Here is a 22,527-nt window from a genome sequence, read left to right as displayed (position 1 = left end):
GAGTCTGATGGATTTTGGAATTTGGGTCGTACTAATTTTATTTTTCTTGTTTTATCTTTTTCCTATGCCAACAGGGTCTTCCAAGCATGGGTTCTAATGTTGGGGGTGGCAGTTTAGACTTTCTACAGAACAGTCGACAGGTATTAGAATGCTGCAACTAAAAACCTCTTTATGAAATGTCAACATATATCTTACATTATGACATTATGAGCTTACATTGTTCAATTTTTTTAGTTCCGAGCCTTGCGGGCCATGGTACAAGCGAACCCTCAGATTTTGCAGGTCTTTTCCATTTCCTTCTACCTTATTTCTTGCTTTCTTCTTCACTTTATGATGTTACGTGCCACTTCATGCTTTGTTTCTCCAATTTTGCACGTTCTGTTTGATAGCCAATGCTTCAAGAATTGGGTAGACAAAATCCTCAACTTATAAGGCTCATTCAAGAGCATCAGGCTGACTTTCTTCGTCTCATTAATGAGCCCGTGGAAGGGGCAGAGGGGTAAGAAACGTGGAACTCCAACATTTGATTATCATGTTTTTTTCCCCCTGATTTATAACCTGAAGAAACCACACCTGACACGAAGACCTGGTCGCGCTGGCTTAGCTTGCCATATCTACGGTCATCATGCCGGTTGAATAAAACTCTGAGGTAGGACCCCCGCCCCCGGGGCCTATGCTGGGTGTTGGCTTGCGCAGAGAGGTGACACCCATAAAAATTGAACCTTGACCACCCATCAAGGGGCCAAGGCTCCACCCCACTGCCAACTCCCCTTGGGGCACAATTATCATGTTTGTTGGTTATTCATTCTGATATTTGAAATTGCAAAACAGTGATCTCCTCGCCCAGCTGTCTGCAAGCATGCCTCAGGCTGTGCAAGTTACTCCCGAGGAGCGTGAAGCTATTGAGCGTGTAAGTTGCTGGTAGATTTGCCCATATTTTGGACTTAGTTTATTGAATTGTTTGAAGTTCTTATTATGACTTGTATTCTTTTCTGTTTTATGTTGAAACCACATTAAATGTTCACGTGGCAATTACAACCAACTCTTCCATCATTCCATATGACGTGTATCCGCCACCTTTTCATTTTGCCATATACTTTTCATTGAATTTCAAAATGCCTATTCAATCTTTTTTCATGTGTCAACAGAACAATCTCTATGCATAAATGTGATTCTAATACAAGTGATAGGGTGGCTGGAAGAACTAGAAATTGAGTGTACAATGTCATGCTGCTAGTTTTACAAAAACAAAGGACATCTATGGAATTGTCTGAACAATAAATTGGGTAAAAGCTGTTATACCTTCACAGGTGGCAATGGGAAGTTGGAGCTTATCAGCTTATTTTCAAGCTCAACTGCTCAGTCACAGAAATCACCTTCCTTCTAACACCATATGAAAAAAAAGTTACCAGGTGTGCACATTTTCTGTGAAAGCAAGAATGTGCTTTATGGAAAATGACAGCATGACATTTGCTAGCTTGAACTTGGGTTCTGTTCTTGTTTCCCGGTCACTCTCATACATGGTCCTGTCACTATCATACCTTCTTAATGTTTCTCAAAATCCAACTTTCACTTTGTGGCTTGTAAATGTGGCATCAGCATCGCATTGGCGGATATGATTTTCTGTTAGGTTATGAGGACAGCATAATGCATATTATATGCTCATAGCGCATGTAAATATGAAATATCAGAGCCCTAAGCTGCATTAGGTGTTATGCAGATGCTTGTTTTTCAGGTGGCTGACCTTTTCTGTGTGCTCCATGCTAAAAATTTGCATATCTTTCTGGTTCATATATTGTTTGCAGCTGGAGGCGATGGGTTTCGATAGGGCAATTGTACTGGAGGTTTTCTTTGCATGCAACAAGAATGAGCAGTTGGCTGCTAATTATCTTCTGGATCACTACAACGAATTTGAAGAGTGAATAGTTGTGAGCTTTCCCTTCTTTTATTAGATCCTCTTTAAGCCGTATTTTCTTTTGTAATGTGGATAAAAACCTTTTGTAGTTGGACAGTTAACCTTGCAAATATATATGGTTGTTTCCTACATTTGAATATTGTACATACTTTTGTTTGTGTGAATGAGTTTTCGTGGCAATCTTTTGTTGAAGATTGAATTTAAACTTAAGCATGCAGGGGATACCTCACCTGATGTGTGATCAACTAAGGTATGGCCCATGATGGTATGAGTTGTGAACGTGGTAGCTACGTTCCTATGTCCTTGGCCTGTGTGCATGCCAGGCTCATGCACATACTAACCTTAGAATGTGTCCCCTTCGTCTTGCTGTATGATGTATTTCACAGTTGATTGGTTGGTCAAGTGTGTCGTTTAGAAGCATGACTTGTGTATACAGGGGCAATCTTCCGGTGCTGCATCAATCATGGGGGTAAGGTCTCTAATTAGTTTTGCAAAAACCTGGTTTCAAGAGAACCTTGGTGTAATCAGGTTAACATCCACAACCAGGTTTTTAACCTTGAAGCATGGTTTTTGCCTTCATGAGCCATGACTATTTCTTAGGGTATAAGTTGGGTTTAATGAGTAGATCCGCACCTAGACCCGTTTTTTCCATCTTGGCTCGTTTTCTATAAGAGAATTATAAAACATATGTAAGTTTAGGACATATAACAGAGTATGCTTTATCTGCAGGTATGGTCTGCATGGATCTTGGCTCGTTTTCTATAAGAGAATTATAAAACATATGTAAGTTTAAGACATATAACAGAGTATGCTTTATCTGCAGGTATGGTCTGCATGGATCTAGACCCGTGTTTAAGCCTGTGGGCATCCCAAGCGTGTGTTGTCTGCCATACTATTTATGCGTGTGCAACCAATTGCCAGGCACTTGAATATATTGGTTGAAAATCTTTAAAATTCTTGATTTTCAGTGGGTACATGTAGGGGTGTCAACGGATCAGGTTTGGTTTGGACCGAGGTGGAACCAGACCTGGCCCCAATTTTTGGGTATGGTATCGGGTCCAGACCTGAGTCTAATCAGACCCACCATAAGAAAAACCATACCCGGACCCGATAAGAACTACATGAACTAGACCCGGGCCATGCCCAGTAAAATAATATTTTTTATCATTTTTGCATTGAAAATTTGTGGGTCTTAATCGGAACTCGGGTACGGCCCTGGTCTGGTATAAAATTTCACAAACTATACCCAGATTCATGTATCAATCGGACCTTCTGGTCCAGACCTGGATCTTAATTGGGTCTTCTTATTTATCACCATACCCGGACCCTATAGGGTTTGGTGCAGGTAAACCCAACCCGTTGACACCCCTAGGTACATGAGGTATTTGGAATTTTGGATGCACCCACTTATCCAGATAAATGAGATGGGATAACACTATTATTGAATATAATGCAATTCCTTAAATTGCATGTTTTATCTGCATAAGTGGGTGCATCCAAAGGGTTCGATCGCATGCCAGCAAAAAGCTAGAATTTCCTGGATCTTCAATGTTACCGCAGGAAATATGAATTCTAGAGAAATTGATGGCATTGACACACACCTAATGAGAAAGACTTTTAAGTGCAACTACTGTGAAATGAGGTGGATCTGGTTAGAGCTTCCGAGGAGGACCCAAATTTTATCTCGGACCTGGAGTCCATAGATTTCCTACATTCATCTCTTCCACCCAACATTAATTGTCAATATAGTTGCTAATCAATCTGATTGGCGGTAAGGATGCAAATGGATCGGATTCAGATCAGCTGAATACATAGAAAAGTCGTGGGAACAACCAAAAACCAGAATTTTGTCTACCTGGATCCGGCCCATTTTGCATCCCTAATTGATCAATTCTTATCATATCGGCCAAAAATCAATACGAAATAGGGCTGGTTTGACATATTTTTCAAAAATATTTAAAAATCATTAAAAATACTTTTAATAATTTAATATTTTACTGATATGTATCATATGTTGGTTGAAAACTGACTGATTCAGATCGATTTAGGTCATAATTGGAATTGGCCGATTCCTTTATTCTTTTTGAAAACAATTCAAGACTGATACAGATACTTACAACATTGCTTCCATCAGTGACAAATCTTGTTCTTAGAAAAATATCTGCAAGGGAAACTCTCACAATCACAATATGTTGAGGAAAAAGTGATATTTCTTGGGAAAATATTGGTATATATATTTATTTATAATAAAAAGAAAATTGGTCTATTTGCAAATATTTATAAAAATTATTATTATTACTTGTTCTGGCTAAGCGAAGGGAAAACTCCATCACTGGCTGCACTTTGGCAAGCCTTCAGTTGGTAAAAACCTATCCACCCCCAACCGGTTAAAGAGTAGGCTTAGCTTCCATCTTGTGGCAAGAGACACTCTCCACAGGTTTCGAACTTATGATGTCTCGTTCACTTGGTGACATTCACAAGTCTCATCTACCATAGTAGCGAAGCCCTTGCGGGAAAATAGATGAAAAATTTGAAAATTTCCTGTTTTTGACGTTATATTAGGCTTTTTTTTAAAGAATATTAGGCTTTCGAAATATCACAATTCTATTGCAATATTTTCAAAGGATCATACACTTTTGTTATAGTCATCTGCTAGGCTCCCTGATGAACCGAAAATACGATATTTTTAAAAATAGAAGAAAATTTAAAAAGTACCTCGTTTTAAACATTTTATCACTCTTTCATATTTATCGCGATATTTTTGAAATATGACCGATATTTGTTGCTTCCGATGGGAGTTTCCCAGAAGAGTTGAGAGAGAGAGAGAGAGAGAGAGAGAGAGAGAGAGAGAAGAAGAAGAAGAAGAAGAAGAAGAAGAAGAAGAAGAAGATGGAGGCGAGGCATCGCGTTGGCTACTCGAGGCTGCGCGGGGACGAAGAAGAGGAGTCGGCGGGTGCGCAGGAAGTGGTGGGGAGGGACCGCCGGTTCGAGTACACGCCGAGGTCGCTGGATCGAATCCCGTGGAAGTCGTTGGCCCTCGCCCTCTTCCTCGTCTCCCTCGGATCCCTCCTCCTCCTCCTCTCCTATTTCATCTTCTCCGGCCACATGCCCGGCGACACCTCCCAAGCCTACGGCCTCCTCACCCTCGGCGTCCTCGCCTTCCTCCCTGGTCCGCTCCCCCCTCTTTCTCATTCGTTCCCATCGTTCTGCTTTTCTTGGTTGTTCATGTGTTGTTTTTTTCTTGCTTGGTGATGTCTAAAATTGTGATTTGTAGAGATGGGTAGGGGAAGAATCGCCTCTTCCTAGTAGATCTCGATGCTAAAGAGAAAATCGAGATTGTGAATCTCAGATCGTCGTGGGCTTGTAAAATGATTTATGGGGAGGGGTACTCCGAATGACAGATTGCAATCTGCAACGTTGTTGTTCAATGGTTTGATCTATTGCTTGATTGTTTTCGTGTATGATGATGTTGAGGTGATTCGACACGAGGGAAAGCTGTGGAGTTGTCCAATTTGTCCTTGTTGTATTGGGTATCCTCCATTGGTTGAAAGGATATTCCCTTCTCACCATGTTGAAGGCGTGCTGCTTCACAAACGTGAATTGTTGGAGGGATGGTTGAGGTGCGGCAGCGTCGTGATTGGAGGGTGTTTTTTTATCAAATCCTGCAACGTTTGTTACTTGCTTGAGGGTCAGATTCTCCCTCTTTTTTATTTTACTAGGATGTGGTGGATTAAAATTGAGATTGGTGAAAGTTTGGTGGTGGCTCAATTCGAAGGTAGCAGTTTAGTTAGCTATAGCATTTGTATCCACCATAAACAAACAACAACAACAACAACAACTACGCCTTCATCCCAAAACAATTGGGGTCAGCGATATGAACCAAAAAAGAAATTCATTTTGGGTCTTCCACATGAATCATTTTCCTCCAATCATTTCTATCCAACGCCATGTCCTCGGTGAGGTTCAAAGCATTCATATCCTTTCCTATCATCTCCATCCAAGTCTTCCTAGGCCTACCCCTACCTCTTTTAACTAATATATTTTCCCATTTCTCCAACCTTCTAACTGAAACGATTCTCTCGCATCTTATTCTCAATGGGCGCAACACCTACCATGATGGCCTTAAATACAACCCGAGCATTCATACCAGAGGATGAAGCCTATTCATATAGCGGATTGATAAGACTGTCTTTTCTATATCCGACCGGCCCTTCAGGTAGCACCTGAGCAATATAGAGGAAGCCCTGTGCTTTTGCATGAAATTCCTCCATCTGAGGTCTTTGTGACTGCTGTGGACAAACACCTTTCCACTCTTCTACGTCTACTTTGGTACTGCCCGCAAACCTTACTGATAGACAGTTTGTGATCTCTTCTTACAGTAGACTGCACCAGTGTTGTAAGCATCCTACCTTATCGAGCGATACATATCGTTCCTTTGGGCCTAATTGATATGATACACACCCATATCAAGATATGGGTGTGTATGGTACCTGTATCGGGTGTATTGTGTATCGTAAGATACACCCCGATACAGGGAGGGTGTATCTTACGATACACAATTAGTGCATTTTATGTTGCACTCAATTCATTTTTTTGTTTTGAAATATATAAGAAGACTCCTTAAGGTGAGTTTGTATTCACTCCTAAAGAACTTGAGAGTGATTTGGTGCTTGATTTCTTGCAATAAGAAGAAGTCTTTATTTTTGTTTGAACTTAAAAAAATTTGGTTATGTAAATTTTTTAAGTATTGAGAAACACTTGGGGGTTTTGTTTTTTTTTATGTAAACATACACTGTTATGGATCTTATGACTTGTTAGCTTAGTGTTGTTATTTACTATTTCACATTTTACATTTTTCTTATGAGATATGCATGCCATTAATAGCATCTCTTGTCGATATAAATGCTTTATATGTGATTTTATGGTTGTATTTTGTGCAATTCATCATTGTTTCATGCAATATGATTTTTTTAGATTTTTTTCTATTTTTTTTCTGATTTTTCTTGATTTTTGGAAAAATTTTATTAAAATTTACGTTACATTTACGATATGATACAGTGTTACTTTGGGCCCGACCAATATGGGTAATGACATGATATTTACAACTTTGGACTGCACTTGATGGCTGTAGAAGTGAAGACCCATTCTGTTGATAGTGAATAGTGGCATTTATGAAGTCATTCGAGCTCTAAGGGGTAATCGTCTATCATAAAGATAGATGTGCCATTAGCTTGGGAATGGGGTGGTATTAGATGCAGTGAGTTAAACCTTGAGTGATGGTTTGAATTAGGGGTGACTTGCTCTCTTGTATTGAAATTTTGGCTTTGGTTATGGCAGTCTAAGGAGATCCCATGTGCTGTACCATTTCCTCCATGGAAATGTGGCAATAGAAGACTTCTATATAATGAGAGACAAGTGCTAGTTAGTCCTTGTAAAGCAAAAAGAGTTGTATGTTACAACATATTTCAAGAAGTTCGGGCTATTATTGGTTGATAATTGTCAATCCTCAGCAAGGATAAAGAAAAAAAACTTTGTATATAACATGAGGGATTTGAGCAAAAGACCAGGCAATTATAATTTTCTAATTCCTTGAGCATCTCAAGGTTAATATCACGTCTTTTTGGTTCCAAGTTGGAACTTGTGGGCTGTATGTAGTTAAGTCATGTACGCTCTATTAACAGCTTGCAAAACTGAAAAATTGGGGATTGAAGTGCCACAATTTTCCATTATGAATTCAATTCTCAATATAGATCAGACAATGGGGTTGCACACCTTGGGGAAGTGGAGCTGTGATGGTGGCGTCATTGTTTTTCTTTGATCCGCCTTGCATGATCTTTAGCCAGAGTTACTAGACTAGCTAGATTTGCTAGATTGAGAAGCAGAGCCGATAAGCAATGTGAGAATCAGCAGTGATAAGTGAGACATTTGAAAATTTCTAAAAAGCGAGAAGCAAGAATCATTTTAGAAGCGAAACAAGAATCAAAGCAGAAGCACACAAGGTATTTAATAGGAAACCAAAAGGGGAATGAAATGAGATGAAATAAGAATAAAATCAGAAGCAAAAAAGGAGTCAAATTGATAGTAAGTTTTAACCAATAAAAATGTATGATCCATGTTATTGATGTATAAAAAATTAAGAACATCATAAAAAATTGCTAAGACTAAATAGTATATGCTATAACTAAATAGTATACACTACTAATTGTATATAGTTTTAGCTTTTGACTTCTGAATATCAAAAGTGCCCTTTGATGTTGTGGCTCATTTTTCTTTTTGAGAGTGCATGACCAATCCTGTAATACATGGTCAGAATGCTGAATGAAACATTATTTTTCGTGAAGTTGGTGAAGTTTCATAGGAAAGAATGAACTTGAAAAATGTTGGACGTTCAGATGAAAAGAGAAAAAGAAGAGGGAAGAAGGTAAAACTATAAATTGATTTTATCCTCTAATAGTTTTAACTTTTAACTCTTTCTAATTAAAGTTTCTATTTATCCCTTTTTAAAACATGTTCTAATATATGTCTTTTTGTAAACTAAAAGCCAAAAGCTCTTTGGTTTAAGAATTGAGATTCCCAAAACTAGGAATCATGATTACTATCTAAGGTGGTTCGAGAATTATAGAAGAAGCACATGGGAAGCATATGGGAAGTCAGCGGGGAGGGGGAAGCCATGGAGGATGTGCATTCCTGCATGTTTTTGAAGTAGGGTGTCTCGTGTTTTTGAAACACCCACACCTCCACCTTTATATGGCTTCTGATAGCTCTGCTTAAATTGACAATATTGTAGACAACCTTAAAAATGAGTACAATGTTCATAGATTATCAGAATAATGAACATTATCTGATCAGATTTCTTATATTATTGTGCCTGAAAATTTTAGATGTGTGTGTGTATGTGATGACTAGTAAAATTCGAGAAAAATAGACCCAACAGTATAAAAAACATGACTGTGCAATGGGTCAGCCCATGCCTTGTTTCATGGATGGGTCAAGCCTAAGCTTGGTTTGGCTGGAACATAGCTAAATGCTTGGCCAATGGCCCATCCGTAGGCCCATGAGCCTAAGCTAGGTCAGGCCAAGCTAGGCTGGCCTGTGGACCCTGACCATTTTGCTTGGCTCTTTCCACAATGTTCTCAATGAATCCCTTATCCAAGATATGGTGTTTCAACCTTGATGACGCGAATTGAAGACACTCTCATCCTCAACATTTCCTTCACGATGTTGAGGCTAGACTCGAGGACTAGATAATTTAGTAACTACCTAACAGTTCAATAACACATAACTCACCTTGTTGGACTATCGGCCAACTAAAAAGTGATCTAAAGCTGAACTCACATTGGATTACCTATAACTATTTGTAGACAAAAGCCAAACAAGATCTTGATTTGGATTACCATTTGAAAATAAATCTTTATTAAATTATATTAATTTAGCACAATAGAGCCTTTTAGATGGAGCGACACAAAATCGGGAAACTTAAAAGTTTAAAACAAGTTCCACCAGGTTATTAAAATTGAGGCTCCAATTTTTTAGAACAAGTTTCTATATATATTCAATTAAATTAGGCAACTTAAAGAGACAACTTTAACATTGACTTTAGTCAAACATCCCTTAAGGGTCAAGAAATAACAAAGAACAAGGAAACAACTAATTTAAAAACTACCAAAAATTTCAAATTATTAAATAGTTAGTTGCCTTTCTTTTAGACAAGAAAGCACAATTTTGATTATTTAAAAATTAATATGTAGGAAGCAAATACATTGATGACACCAATAGATGTGGGAACTAACAACTTTCAATAATATTAACATGCAAATGTTGAAAATTAAGTATAAAATAAACATTATTTAATAATGGTTTATGAAATGTGGATGAAACTATTGAAATATGCAAATTTCGTGAAACCAATGGATAAAAAATTGTGTAAATCGGAATCTCAAACAATGAAATTTGAGTTTTGAGTTTTGAAAGATGACTGCACACAATACATAATGCAAAGTTCTGTTTGAAAACTGACAATAGCTTTCTCAAACTGTTCTAACCATGAAATATCATGATTTAAGATCTATTTATAAAAGAAACAGAATAAAGTTTGAGGTCTTTTAGATCCAACAAAAACAATTTATACATGGATTTGATGTTTGAATGCTCAGATCCAACCTCAAAAAAACTATTGAGTTCAGGTCCTATCAAACCCTGAAAAGTTAGTAGATTATCTGAAATCACTCATAATCTTTGGCACAGCTTGAATGGATGGATCATGTGTGAACCTTGGTCCATGCCATTTGTGATTGAATTAATCACATGACATATTACTGAATAGTTCAAGATCTGTATTCACGCATGTTTCTGGCTGGAATGAGCTATAGGTCTAGCCATTATATTTACGATGCCAATTATTTATACATTTGATTTTATTGAATTTTATATTTTTCTATAATAACCCAGGTGCACATGGGTTTTGGGCCAATTGGATCTACATTAGTTCAATTTTTTCTTTATGATCCATTGTATATGGCATCATATAATGGTTTTGTATTTTAAGACTACTTTGAAGATTTTAGAACCAATGACTAATTTGTTTGTGTATGTGTTTACCGATAGACCATTAAGATAAGGTTCCCTATGATTGTATGGAGTTTAATTACCCTATTATGTTGTTTTTGTAAGGAAATGGCACGGAACCCAAGACATTCGTAATCCAAATGCCAAATCAAAATACATTTGAATACTAACAAGATACAAACTAATACAAGATTTGTGAATAAATGATTTCATTCATAATGAACAATAAAATACATAAAAATAAATACATGAAAACCTCAGTACAAAATGCACTCAAGAACACTAAAAAATATCTAGAACTACCCATCACTCTCACACTTTACAAAGAGACCCACCCACCCATATTTATAGAGAAAAGTAGAGGAGAGAATAAGAGAAGTGGAATGGAGAGGGGAAGTCCTCTCTCATTAAAGAATGAGAGAGAGCTCCCAACGGCTAGAGTTCTAGCCATTGGGAGCTAGTCAAACTAGCTTTGACTAGCTCCCATATATATTATATATATTTACAATATATATATATAATATATTATATATATTATTACAATATATGCATAATATATGTATTAAACAATATACATATATTACATATATATATTACATATATATATATATTACATATATATATATATTACATATATATATATATATATATATTACATATATATATTACATATATATATATTACATATATATATTACATTAATCTTAACAGTTTTTAAGTCTCACCTAGGATGGGGATTGGTTTGAGAGAGGAAGAAAAGAGGTGAGCTTAGAGGTAGTGTAGTTTCTTCGTTCCTATCCACTCCCAACTGTGGGTGGATGCCAAAAGGTATTGTATAATCGAGTTTGTTGATCAATTCTTTTATTATTTTAGTGATCTTTTTTTGGTTCAATCACAAAATCAAGAACATCCGGAACAGCTGATCGTGGTGTCAAAAGGCTAATTGCAAGTTGTAGCTTCGGATCAACAAACCTAACTGTCTTCTGAAGTCGGATTGTAGATGGTTGGACATCGGATTGAAGTGAAATTTGTTTCATTGGATTTGTAAGTCTAAAGTTCATTTAGTCTTTTATGAGTAGATCTGAGACATGATATTTCCTGGCCGAAATAGTTTGGAAAATTTGCTCAGTTTTAGGATAGAAATTTGCCTATGTATTGTGCAGTCATCTTTTGAAACTTGGATCTCACTGTTTAGTAATCTGATCTATATGATTTTTGATCCATTTGGATTTATAAGATTATGTTCTTTATTTTCTCTTTTATATCAAAATCTAAATTTGAGTGCTTGTAGGTCAAAAGTATTAAACAAAATTACAGTCAGATGCATATTTTGATAGTTTCATGCGTATTTCCTATGTCATTATTTAATATTTTTTTGTTTTATATTTAATTTTCAGCAATTTCATATTCATATTATTAAAAGCTGTTAATTCCCCTATTTATTTGTGTCATTAGCGTATTTACTTTTTGCATATTAAATTTTAAAATTTCAAAATTATTCTTTCCTGCCCAAAATGGGCCACTAACTCTTTAATACTTTGAAAATTTGGTTTTCTGATTAGTTTTTTCTTATTCATTGTTATTTTTTAATCATTAAGTTAAGGGATGCTTGACTGGAGTAATTGTTCAAGTTGTCTCTTTAAGTTGCCTAATTTGAGTGAATATATCTGGAAACTTGTTTCAAAAGGATTGTAAACTGATTTTTAGTAATTTGGTTAAATGTGTACACTTGTTTTAAGTTTTCAAAATTTGTATGTCTCCAACTAGAATGTCTTATTGTTCTAAATTAAGATAATTTTAATTAATTCAATAAATAAAATTTAGTTTTTAAATGCCAATCCAAATTAAGATCCTGTTTGGCTTCTGTCTGCCAATCTTTACATTACCGACCAACTTTAGAGTGAAGGGCTGAACGCATGCAAGTGAGCAATCTTGTGCTTCAACCTCTTTTCCATCTTCTGATTCAGATGGAATGGAATGGAATGCTTTCTTCCTATCCACAATTTTCCACATAATTTGGACTAAGAATGCATAGTTCATAAAAAGAAATACCAACAAAAGGGAAAAGGAAAATAAAAATGCTCAGATCATACTCAAGTGAGCAATCTTGTGCTTCAATCTCTTTTCCATCTTCTGATTCAGATGGAATGAAATGCTTTCTTCCTATCCACAATTTCCACATAATTTGGACTAAGAATGCATAGTTCATAAAAAGAAATACCAACAAAAGGGAAAAGGAAAATAAAAATGCTCAGATCATACTCCTCAACATCAAAGAACTCTTCAGAGAGAGAGAGAGAGAGAGAGAGAGAGAGAGAGAGAGAGAGAGAGAGAGAGAGACGATGCCGATGCCGATGCCGATGCCAGAAAATGCCGATCACTGGAAGGGAGGGCCAAGGGAAGAGAGGATTACAAATGCCCAAAACCCAAAGGAAAGTGCTAAACCATAATCTACAACACTAATATCTTCTCTTTGTTGTTTTTATTTTATTTTATTAAATTTGATATATATTATTATATACGGGCCGAGCCACCCATTCCAGGCTGCACGTCATCCTACGTTCCAGCATGCCGACAGTAGGCCAGGCCAAGCTTAAAATTATGGGCCCAGGCTTGTGGGCTGCTTGACCTGATGCCCAACCCTAATAAAACTTGTGTTTTGACAATAATGTATTTCTATTTATAAAAACAAATAATGCTAAATATAAATTGGTCAGATATGGATGGATATGGATCTGCCTTGACATACTTGTGATTAGTCAAACTTCTTAGATCAATGTGGATGTGGGAGGCATATTTGTCGTGCCCTACCCTTACAAGTGGTGAACAAGGGATTATGAACTCAAAACATTTCCTTTTGTCATTCCAGGCTAGCCACTTGATCGTGTGTTTGGTAGTGATATCAATGTCATGTGGATAAGTCAATGCGTTGAAGTGCCTTTTAAGGATAGACAATATATATAGGTTTTCATATACGAAGTAACCACCATTCTTGCATATTCATTCTTGTGGTTGGTTTGGCAATGAGATAATGAGCAATATATGGAAAATGATATACTTTTCATATTTCTTTTGCTTATATTGTTGTTATTCACTATTCAAGAATTAAATAATAGTTTGTAAAATTGTGAGAAATGTGGTTGCTTGATTGGTGAAGGTTGGTAGTTCATCAAAGGGTCTAAAGGTTCTAATTGTGTTGTGCCTATATATATATAGGGTTTATATTAATACAACTGATTGTAGGTACAATCTAGTTGGAATCTCACGACGCAAGTTGTTTTGACTCTATCTAACCTCGTAGATGCGTTCAACATTCTCGATTTAGTGGGAAACGACCCACCCTTGGATCATGTTTTTTTCGATCAAAAACATGTTTTTTTGAGTCAGGAAAAATTGAGGCATTTACTACCATCCATTTTTGCATCACCGGAAAAACCTGTACACAGATCGGATTCCGGTGAATCAAAAGCCGGTTCCCACTTAAAACGGCATGTAGATGGCATTCATGGGGTCATGTAGACCCAAAAAAAGAAGTTTGCCAAGTTGTTTGCACTTACAAGCGATTGCAGCAAACTTTAACCCATATATATATATATATATATATTATATGTATTTATTTATTTATTAGCGGCCATTAACAAGTTCACCACATCTTCTTAACCCAAAGTTGAAGTGCCATGGTAGCTTTTCGCATTGATTGTCACCACAGATATAATGATCACCAAGGGACAAAGCCTTAATGTAAGTGTGGCTGTGTGGAGTATCATGTTGTAGGGACTGAATCAATCTGAGCCTCTTGGTGCTCAATTAAGCTTTTTATGTAATCCAGCTGAATAGCTAGGTCTCAATGCACAGGAAAACTAGTGAAGCCTAATCTTCTTCTGAGAAATTTGGCTTGTTACCAGTCTTACATAAGTAGAAGGTTAAGCTCAAACATGTACATCACCAGTATTCTATATTATAGACAGAAATTGCTGGCTTCATGTTGACTCATGGATGTTGTGAAGCTCTGAAGCCTGAAGAGGTAGATTGCTGATTGCCATCTCACATGGTTAAAATATTGCCCGAAGCTTTTGTAAATAACCAGTTAATTAAATTTTATTGCAAATATCTAATTACAGTTCTTAAAAGTGTTAATGTGGTGTTTTGGTGCAATTCCAGGATGCTAAGGCAATTGATGTCATTGATTTGTTCTTATGGCAGGATTTTATGAGACAAGAATAGCATATTATTCATGGAGAGGTGCCCAAGGCTATAGATTTTCATGCATCCCAGACTATTAGTGTAAAAAGTTTAATCTTTGAGCTGTACTGTTATCATAGAATATTTCATGTAATATCTTAGTTTTTATTTATAATTTCATTTTCACTTTTGATAAAGTCTACTGATGCCACCTTCTGCTAGCTTATAATTTCACAAATACAAAAAAGTAGGTCAGGAGTTTGATTTGATGCTATTTGTCATCCTGATTGCTTGAGCTCCAACTGAGTGTTTTCAGGAACACCAATAGATACACAGGAATAGTATATGCACCAAAAGTCACTGCTGGTCATTTGGCATAAAACCAGAATATGTCCTGCTTAATTTCAAATGAATTGTTAAGTCTTTAACGATGTTGCAAAGGGAAACTGCTTATTCTTGTACTTGAGAACTCCAACCATTTTTTTTATTGTGGTTCAGAAATCTCTAGATGATCAAAATGGGAGTACCACTATGGTAAATATGAATAAGCACGTGTGCTACATAATATAAAAAAAGCAGGTGTGTTTGTCTACTCATCGAGTCCTGACAAGTGTAAAGTGGTTGGCTTGATCAATTCAGATTGGGAGGGAAATTTCCATGAAGTTAGACAGCATCTTTGGAGCACTTGCAAGATAACATTGTCTGCCATCAACATAAAATTAATGGCTCCCTTAAAAAAAACTTGAAATTAATGGCAATCATGCATGAATAGGTTAAACAAAAAATTGCATTCTGGCTTCTTAGGGTTGGTTCTGGGAACAATGATATAAAAATATGAGTGGATGCTGGAACACACACATAAATGGTGGTGGTAATCATGCATCCTCGAAAAGAAAAAACAAAGGGTTCATGTGGTGCATGCTATGGGACAGTCCATTCATTTGTGTTCGAGGCCAATGGGCATATTGCATATGGGTTTGTGGCGATTATGTGTCTGATAATAGTGAACTGGTATTTCATTCTTGGATAATGATTGCTCTTAGGATTCTTGATGCTACTTACCTTTATCAGCTTCGAAGTTGCTTAGGTTTTGTTTCTTGGCCGAAGAAGTATCCAGTGTGACCCAACAACAATATAGCCATAAGTCAGTCTCTGCATGCTTTTTTTCTTCCAGCGAGATCATTATGTTGGACCTTAGTTGTCAAAATCACTCTCACCGGTATCGCCGATGTTTAAAAAACATTGCGATATTAAATATTGATGATTTCAAGGCAACTGATAATATCGAGAATATATCGTGATATTTTCAAAATATCATCAGAAACAAAATATCACAATATGATTGTGATAATATCACAATATTTTTTGAGATTTATTTTTTGTTTCTTTTATATTTTAAAACCTTTAAAACATGTTTCTTTATATTTTTGAAAGAAAAATAATGCCAAACTTATTATTTTTTTTAGCTTTTTTGTTATTATTTATAATTTTTTTCCAAATTTTTAAACTCTATATATTCTCAAGATTTGTCAACTTTTAAAAATCTCTTTGAGAAATACTCTCGCCGAGAAATTACCTTTAACGATACATGTGACTATGGTCAAAAGTGATGCAGGCTGCCTAGGCTTATGAGTCTAGGTGGTAAGGCTCTTTTTTTCTCTCTAGTTCAACTAGGCTGTGGGGACATGGTTGTCATTATTTTTTTTGTTTTTATTTTTTCTTTCTCTTATCCAAACCTTTTTTTTTATATTTTTCTTCTTTTTACCTTTTTATTATTTTTATTTTTATCTCCCCTTTTCTTCTTCCTCCTTTTGCTCTTCCACCCTCTCTTTTTTCACCTCTGTCTTTTCTTTTTCTTCTTACTCCTCTCCCCCTTCATTCTCTGTTTTTTTTCTTTTATTTTTGTTCTTTACATGTATGCCCATGTTTTTCACACACACATATGTGTGTGTTGGGGGGGTGGGGTCGCTTGTTAAGAAAAATAATAGTTACATATATGTTATATATTATATATGTAAATACTGTACCTAGTTGTAACTATTATTTTCTTAACATTATATATATATATATATATATATATATATATATATATATATATATATATATATATATATATATATATATATATATAAAGAGAGAGAGAGTGTGTGTGTCACTAGAATATGAGAACTTAAAATATTAGAACCGATGCTATAAAAAATGCGCCTCGAGGTGCAAAAGGCATGCCTCGCCTTGAGGTGCGGCTCTATGTGCCTAAAGGCACAATTTTTTTTTTTACAACAAGATTTCTAAGGCATAATCAACAATATTTTTGTAGGTTAATCTCAAATGTATTTTCCAGTTATTTCAATTATGTAATCAATTTCGTAGTATATTACTATATTTTAACTTTTGTTGGTTAATCTCATATAATTTTCAGTTATTTCAGTTATGTAATTAGTTTCTTAATATATTTTAACTTTTTTTGGTTAATCTCATATATTTTCAGTTATGTAATCAGTTTTTTAGTTACTTTTATATGTTAATCTCATATGTTTTAGAATAATCTCATATATTTTAACTTTTGTAGGTTAATCTCATATATTTTCCAGTTATTTCAGTTTCTTAGTATATTTTATCTTTTGTTGGTTAATCACATATATTTTCTAGTTATGTAATCAGTTTTAGTTACTTTTATATGTTAATCTCATATTTTTTAGAATAATCTCATATATTTTAACTTTTGTAGGTTAATCTCATATATTTTAACTTTTGTAGGTTAATCTCATATATTTTAACTTTTGTAGGTTAATCTCATATATTTTCCCAGTTATTTCAGTTATGTAATCAATTTCTTAGTCTATTTTCACTTTTGTTGGTTAATCTCATATATATTTTCAGTTATGTAATTAGTTTTTTAGTTACTTTTATATGTTAATCTCATATATTTTAACTTTTGTTGGTTAATCTCATATATTTTCCAGTTATGTAATCAGTTTCTTATTTTATTTTATCTTTTGTTGGTTAATCTCATATATTTTTCAGTTATGTAATCATTTTTTAGTTACTTTTATATGTTAATCTCATATTTTTTAGAATAATCTCATATATTTTAACTTTTGTAGGTTATTTTCCAGTTATTTCAGTTATGTAATCAGTTTCTTAGTATATTTTAACTTTTTTTGGTTAATCTCATATATTTTTCAGTTATGTAATCAGTTTTTAGTTACTTTTATATGTTAATCTCATATTTTTTAGTACTTATTTGAGATTTTCCATTTCTTATTGGTTGTTATTTCATCAATAAAGCATTTCTTTATTTATTTGTATTTTTAGATATTTTTTTATAATTTTTTTAAAGTTTTCAAAAAAAATTCAAAGAAAAAAATAGAGGCTTACGCTTTACGCCTCACCTTGGTTTTTGGTGGAGCACCTCACTACGCCTCAACCCTTTTCACAACACTGATTAGAACTAATGTGTGAACCACAATTTTTATGAATTTGTAATTCTTTTCTTTTGAATCTAACCGTACGGATGTGATCTACATGCTTGGTTTCATAAGAACACACTCTCAAATCATCCTATTTTGATGCATAAATGAGATTTTTTAAGGCTTTAAAATCAACAAGTCATATTCTTCATAAATATTCAAGCATTCCAAAATCATATGGTTGATCCTATTCAATTCATCCACATGGTTGGATTTGCAAAAAAAGTGTTGGAAATGCCCATATTTCCAGTTCTCATTTATATATAATTAAAATATGTTTACCAACTAAATATGTTAAATAGTATGAACCAAGGTTTTCATAGGTTTTTTCAAAAATTTCACGGTACGGATGTGATCTAGATGCTTGGTTTTAAAGAACAGACTCTTGGATCATCCAATTAAGATGTATAAAAAATAATCTTTTAAGGGTTGAAAATCAATGGCTTAGAATTTTCATAAATATTCAAGTATAAAAAATCACATTTTTTGATCTGATTACGATGACCCAACAGTTGATTCTTAGCAAATAGACCACGCCGAATGCATCTTCGGGGTTAGATTTGCAAAAAAAAAAACTATAAAAATCTTGATTCATACCACATATATATATATATCATAATTACAATCATATCTTTGTTACTAAATCTAACTATTTATTGTAATGTTATACTTTTCTTGATATTTTAATTTCTTGGTCCTGCCTAGCTGACAAGTCCAACCCATGCCCCCAAGTAGTCTTTTTCGGGGTCATCCACCTAGATGCGGACTGGCGCTTTTGACAACTAAGTGTTGGACCTTCTACGCATATGACAATCCTTTTTGTAGGTAGTATCAATCCTAAGGAGTCTTCCAACATCAATATTCCTCAGAGCTCAATTATGCAATTTTCTGATGTGTCTTTGCTATCTAGACTGCTTTGATCAGGTAATTTCCAATTGAATGCTCATAACATACAAACCTTGTAAATTTGGCAGTCCTAATGCAATTCTACTTCTGTTTCATAGTAGATGATCTGGTTTGCTCTGGCAGTCTGAGGAAAGTAAAAGCGGTGTCCAGCCATTTAAGCCTCAAAAGAGAGATGTTCGTTCCTGACACTGTTTTCACTTCAATTATTTTATCAAGAACATCACACTAATTTTTTGGTAAAACATATTTATAGCTGCTAAGTGGGCAATTCGTTTTGGCTATGGAGCCTGCTTAATTGTTATTGTTTTGACATTTCTGATAGCGTTTTGCTGTTCTATATGATTTACGTGAGTTGACAAGAAACTGTAGATAGAGTGATTGATGAATGCAAACTGTTTGTTACCATGGGCGACGATAGCAATGATTCTAGATCTTTGGATGACTGTGATGGTGGTGTGATGATGGTGATGCCCATGAAGTGATGGTCGTGGGCGGGCACTCAAAATCTTAAATGTCTACTATGCCATGTTTTCGTATGACAAAGTGGTGTCACTCTCCCCACTTTAACCAGAAATGACATGTGCAGATAACACGAAAGGGACGTATCAACTTCACCCATTTCATCTCAGAACAACAAACAACAGGGCGGGTGATGAAATGGAGTAAGTTCATTGCTCTCTCTCTCTCTCTCTCTCTCTCTCGTTAAACAAACAAGACAGTGAGGCACAGAAAGAAGGCTTGGCTATTATTCTTTTCTGTTTCTTTTCCTTTTTCCTTTTTTTTCTGATTCCTATCAAGACAATATCACGTGTCTTCGCTTTTCTGCAGAGAGTTTTGGGCCAATGGTTTTTAAATCTCTGCTCAATCATTCATGCATAATATTATACAGTGATACAATAGAGATTATGATCAAATGGGTCCTGCATGTTGGGCTCCATGCTACCATCCATCTACCAACTTGGTGCTACATCTGATGATATCCAGTTCCATTAGCCAATATCTAGTTTTTAGTTAACTCTCGGTTTATCTTTAAAAATTTGTTCTGTGATTCTTGGTAAGGCCTATTTTTTTAGAGGGTTATGTTGTGCAGTGTAGACCAATATGAGTGCGTTTCAATTAGGCACTGTATGGGGTTGCAGAATCTATATCCTTACCAACGGGGCTCTGCTTGTTTGGTAGGAGCTGTTAGTGCACATCACCTTGTGTTGGGACGTTGCAAGTTCAAAACCCAATGGTATGTTGTGTAACTGGTGGGGGTCTGCCTAACCCCAGTTTGCCTATAAAAAAAAAAGAATCTAATCCTTTTTCCTGTATCACGACAGTTTGCTTTGTAAGGAATCATGATATGTTAATGTATATGGATTGATACACGTGCAAATGTTAGCCCTATTTGTGCCCAACAAAGAGTAGTGGAAAGGGTTGGACAAAAGGTGTTGGAAACTTATCCTCTAATTTTAAGCAGTGGTTCTCAGTCTCCGGTTAAAGAGAGAGAGAGAGAGAGAGAGAGAGAGAGAGAGAGAGAGAGAGAGAGAGAGAGAGAGAGAGAGAGAGACTGCTTTTTCTTTAGAACAGAACCTTCCGTTGAAAGTGATGATAGCGGTGATGGAGATCGTGGTCAATACCATGGGCTGTTAATCATGGTGATAACAATGATCTTTTATATTTTAACTAAGGGGATGTCACATAGTGTTACCATCAACTACATGCACAAGGGAAAGCTTTCTTGGTGTGCAAGGGGGAGGGAGTATTCATGCAATCATGGTGATAACAATGATCTTTTATATTTTAACTAAGGGGATGTCACATAGTGTTACCATCAACTACATGCACAAGGGAAAGCTTTCTTGGTGTGCAAGGGGGAGGGAGTATTCATGCAATCTCAGAGAGGATGCCAGAACAGGGGCACAGTAATACGTGAACCTCTTGATGACCCAAAAAAACGGCGGTTTCTGCTCGACATAAAGAAAATGTCTTTTAAGAATGCAAATTGAATGGTATTACACCATGCAACAATTTTAGCATACAAATGACTAATTTGAATGGTTATGATTGATGATGCTTAGTGGAGTATTTCTGCAGGTATGCTAGTACTTTTTTTATGCTAGTATATTTGGATATCTGGCATTGTTAATATACCATAATATCAGCATTATTTGGCCCTACCACCAATAGCAACATGGGTCGAGGATAATTTAGTGAAATGCCTCCACACAGGGTGAGATCATTACACCAAGTGTACCTTTTTCTTGTATTATGAATAATCTGTGGTGGCTCAAGATGATGTGGGTGGGATCCTCTCTGGCTGTCTGATCTATTTTGTGAAAGATCCACTCATTTTGAGCACTGTAATCTTAAAAGTTATGTAAATATGCACATACTAGGAAGAGAAAAAACAAGTTTTTTTTTTCAAATATTTCGGCTTATGGAGAACCTGGCTTAAGGTATAATAAAATATATTCAGCATTCGTATTTGGACAAAAATACACCAAGACATGTAGGTAAATATAATAGATACTTCCTGTTGCTAAGGAAATTAGAAGGATCATTACAGAGGTTTTAGCAGGTATCTCTTGTATTAATTGCCGGATGTCTGCCATCTTTTTTATGACTAAGGGAAACCCTCGCCGAGAACCGGGTCACTTAATGGGCTCGCTTACCTGATATAATGTCATGAGTCTTCTAATAAGTGCGTGAAATAAGTACCATATCAGCATTCAAAAGCAGAGAGAGAGAGAGAGAGAGAGAGAGAGAGAGAGAGAGAGAGAGAGAGAGAGAGAGAGAGAGAGAGAGTTACTACTGTGATGAAATTGTACTCCAAGTTCCAGCTGTCACATGGATCCTCCAATTTACTCCGTGTCGTGTCCCCTCGTATACCTCTTCTCAATGATAAACTGCTAAAGAATACAGTGTCCCGTGTCCTTTCAATTTGGTCAAGCCTTAACTCCTGAAAAATAAATGAATTATTCCAGTCCTGTTACATTATATAAAGGTATATATCTCTTCTCAACAAGCCATTGTAAAGCGATATCATGTGCTAATACTTGAAACCGCCAGACTGAGGCCACATTGTCATGTACCAAATACTGTGGTAAACCATTAATATTTTAGTCATCAATGTAATGCATTACATGGTAACCGGGGTTACTACAATTAATTATGAGATGATAATGTGAGAGAGGGACTCAACACAAAGGAATCTGTATCTGTTACATTGATGTGATGTCCACAAGCTTATAGCCGTTTATGGCAACCAAACATCAGTGCTCTATTTTTCAATGAGCCACCAATGTTGTCTCCATGCTATCACCCATTCACCATCCACCAAGGAAAAAAAAAGAAAGAAAAAAAAAAGAACTTCCCAATTTCCTTGTCTTCTTGGATCGGACAAAAAACCATACAATCCAACTTTCCATAATAACGGGGCCCAATAAGATTTGGAGGAAAATTAGTGATATAGCTGCTGTGGCACTATTGAAAATAACTAAACCA

General features: G+C 35.6%; 2 protein-coding genes across 4 annotated transcripts in view; both read left to right on the top strand.

The window, feature by feature from the left end:
- Positions 1–14,859, top strand: part of LOC149841391 (ubiquitin receptor RAD23c-like) — a 44,864-nt gene extending 30,005 nt beyond the window's left edge. For 2 of the 3 annotated variants that reach the window (XM_090003806.1, XM_090003808.1), the window contains 5 exons: positions 75–140; positions 235–282; positions 390–499; positions 832–910; positions 1,806–2,095. In XM_090003806.1, the coding sequence (XP_089859932.1) occupies positions 75–140; positions 235–282; positions 390–499; positions 832–910; positions 1,806–1,922 (420 nt within the window). In that variant the 3' untranslated portion in view covers positions 1,923–2,095. Of the gene's footprint in view, positions 1–74; positions 141–234; positions 283–389; positions 500–831; positions 911–1,805; positions 2,096–14,683 lie in introns of those variants that run through there. The other variant, XM_090003807.1, reaches the window with a different exon arrangement.
- LOC149841392 (uncharacterized) lies at positions 4,726–14,859 on the top strand. Its single transcript, XM_090003809.1, has 2 exons — positions 4,726–5,084; positions 14,684–14,859. Exons 1-2 carry the CDS (start codon positions 4,805–4,807, stop codon positions 14,761–14,763), a joined length of 360 nt encoding a protein of 119 aa, XP_089859935.1. The 5' UTR covers positions 4,726–4,804; the 3' UTR covers positions 14,764–14,859.
- Positions 14,860–22,527: the final 7,668 nt, after the last annotated feature.

This window comes from Nuphar pumila, chromosome 4 (assembly GCF_984573655.1).
Source record: "Nuphar pumila chromosome 4, dmNupPumi1.hap1.1, whole genome shotgun sequence".
NCBI lineage: Eukaryota > Viridiplantae > Streptophyta > Magnoliopsida > Nymphaeales > Nymphaeaceae > Nuphar > Nuphar pumila.
The sequence above is the reverse complement of the archived record's forward strand: the minus strand, read 5'-3'. Positions and strand labels throughout refer to the sequence as shown.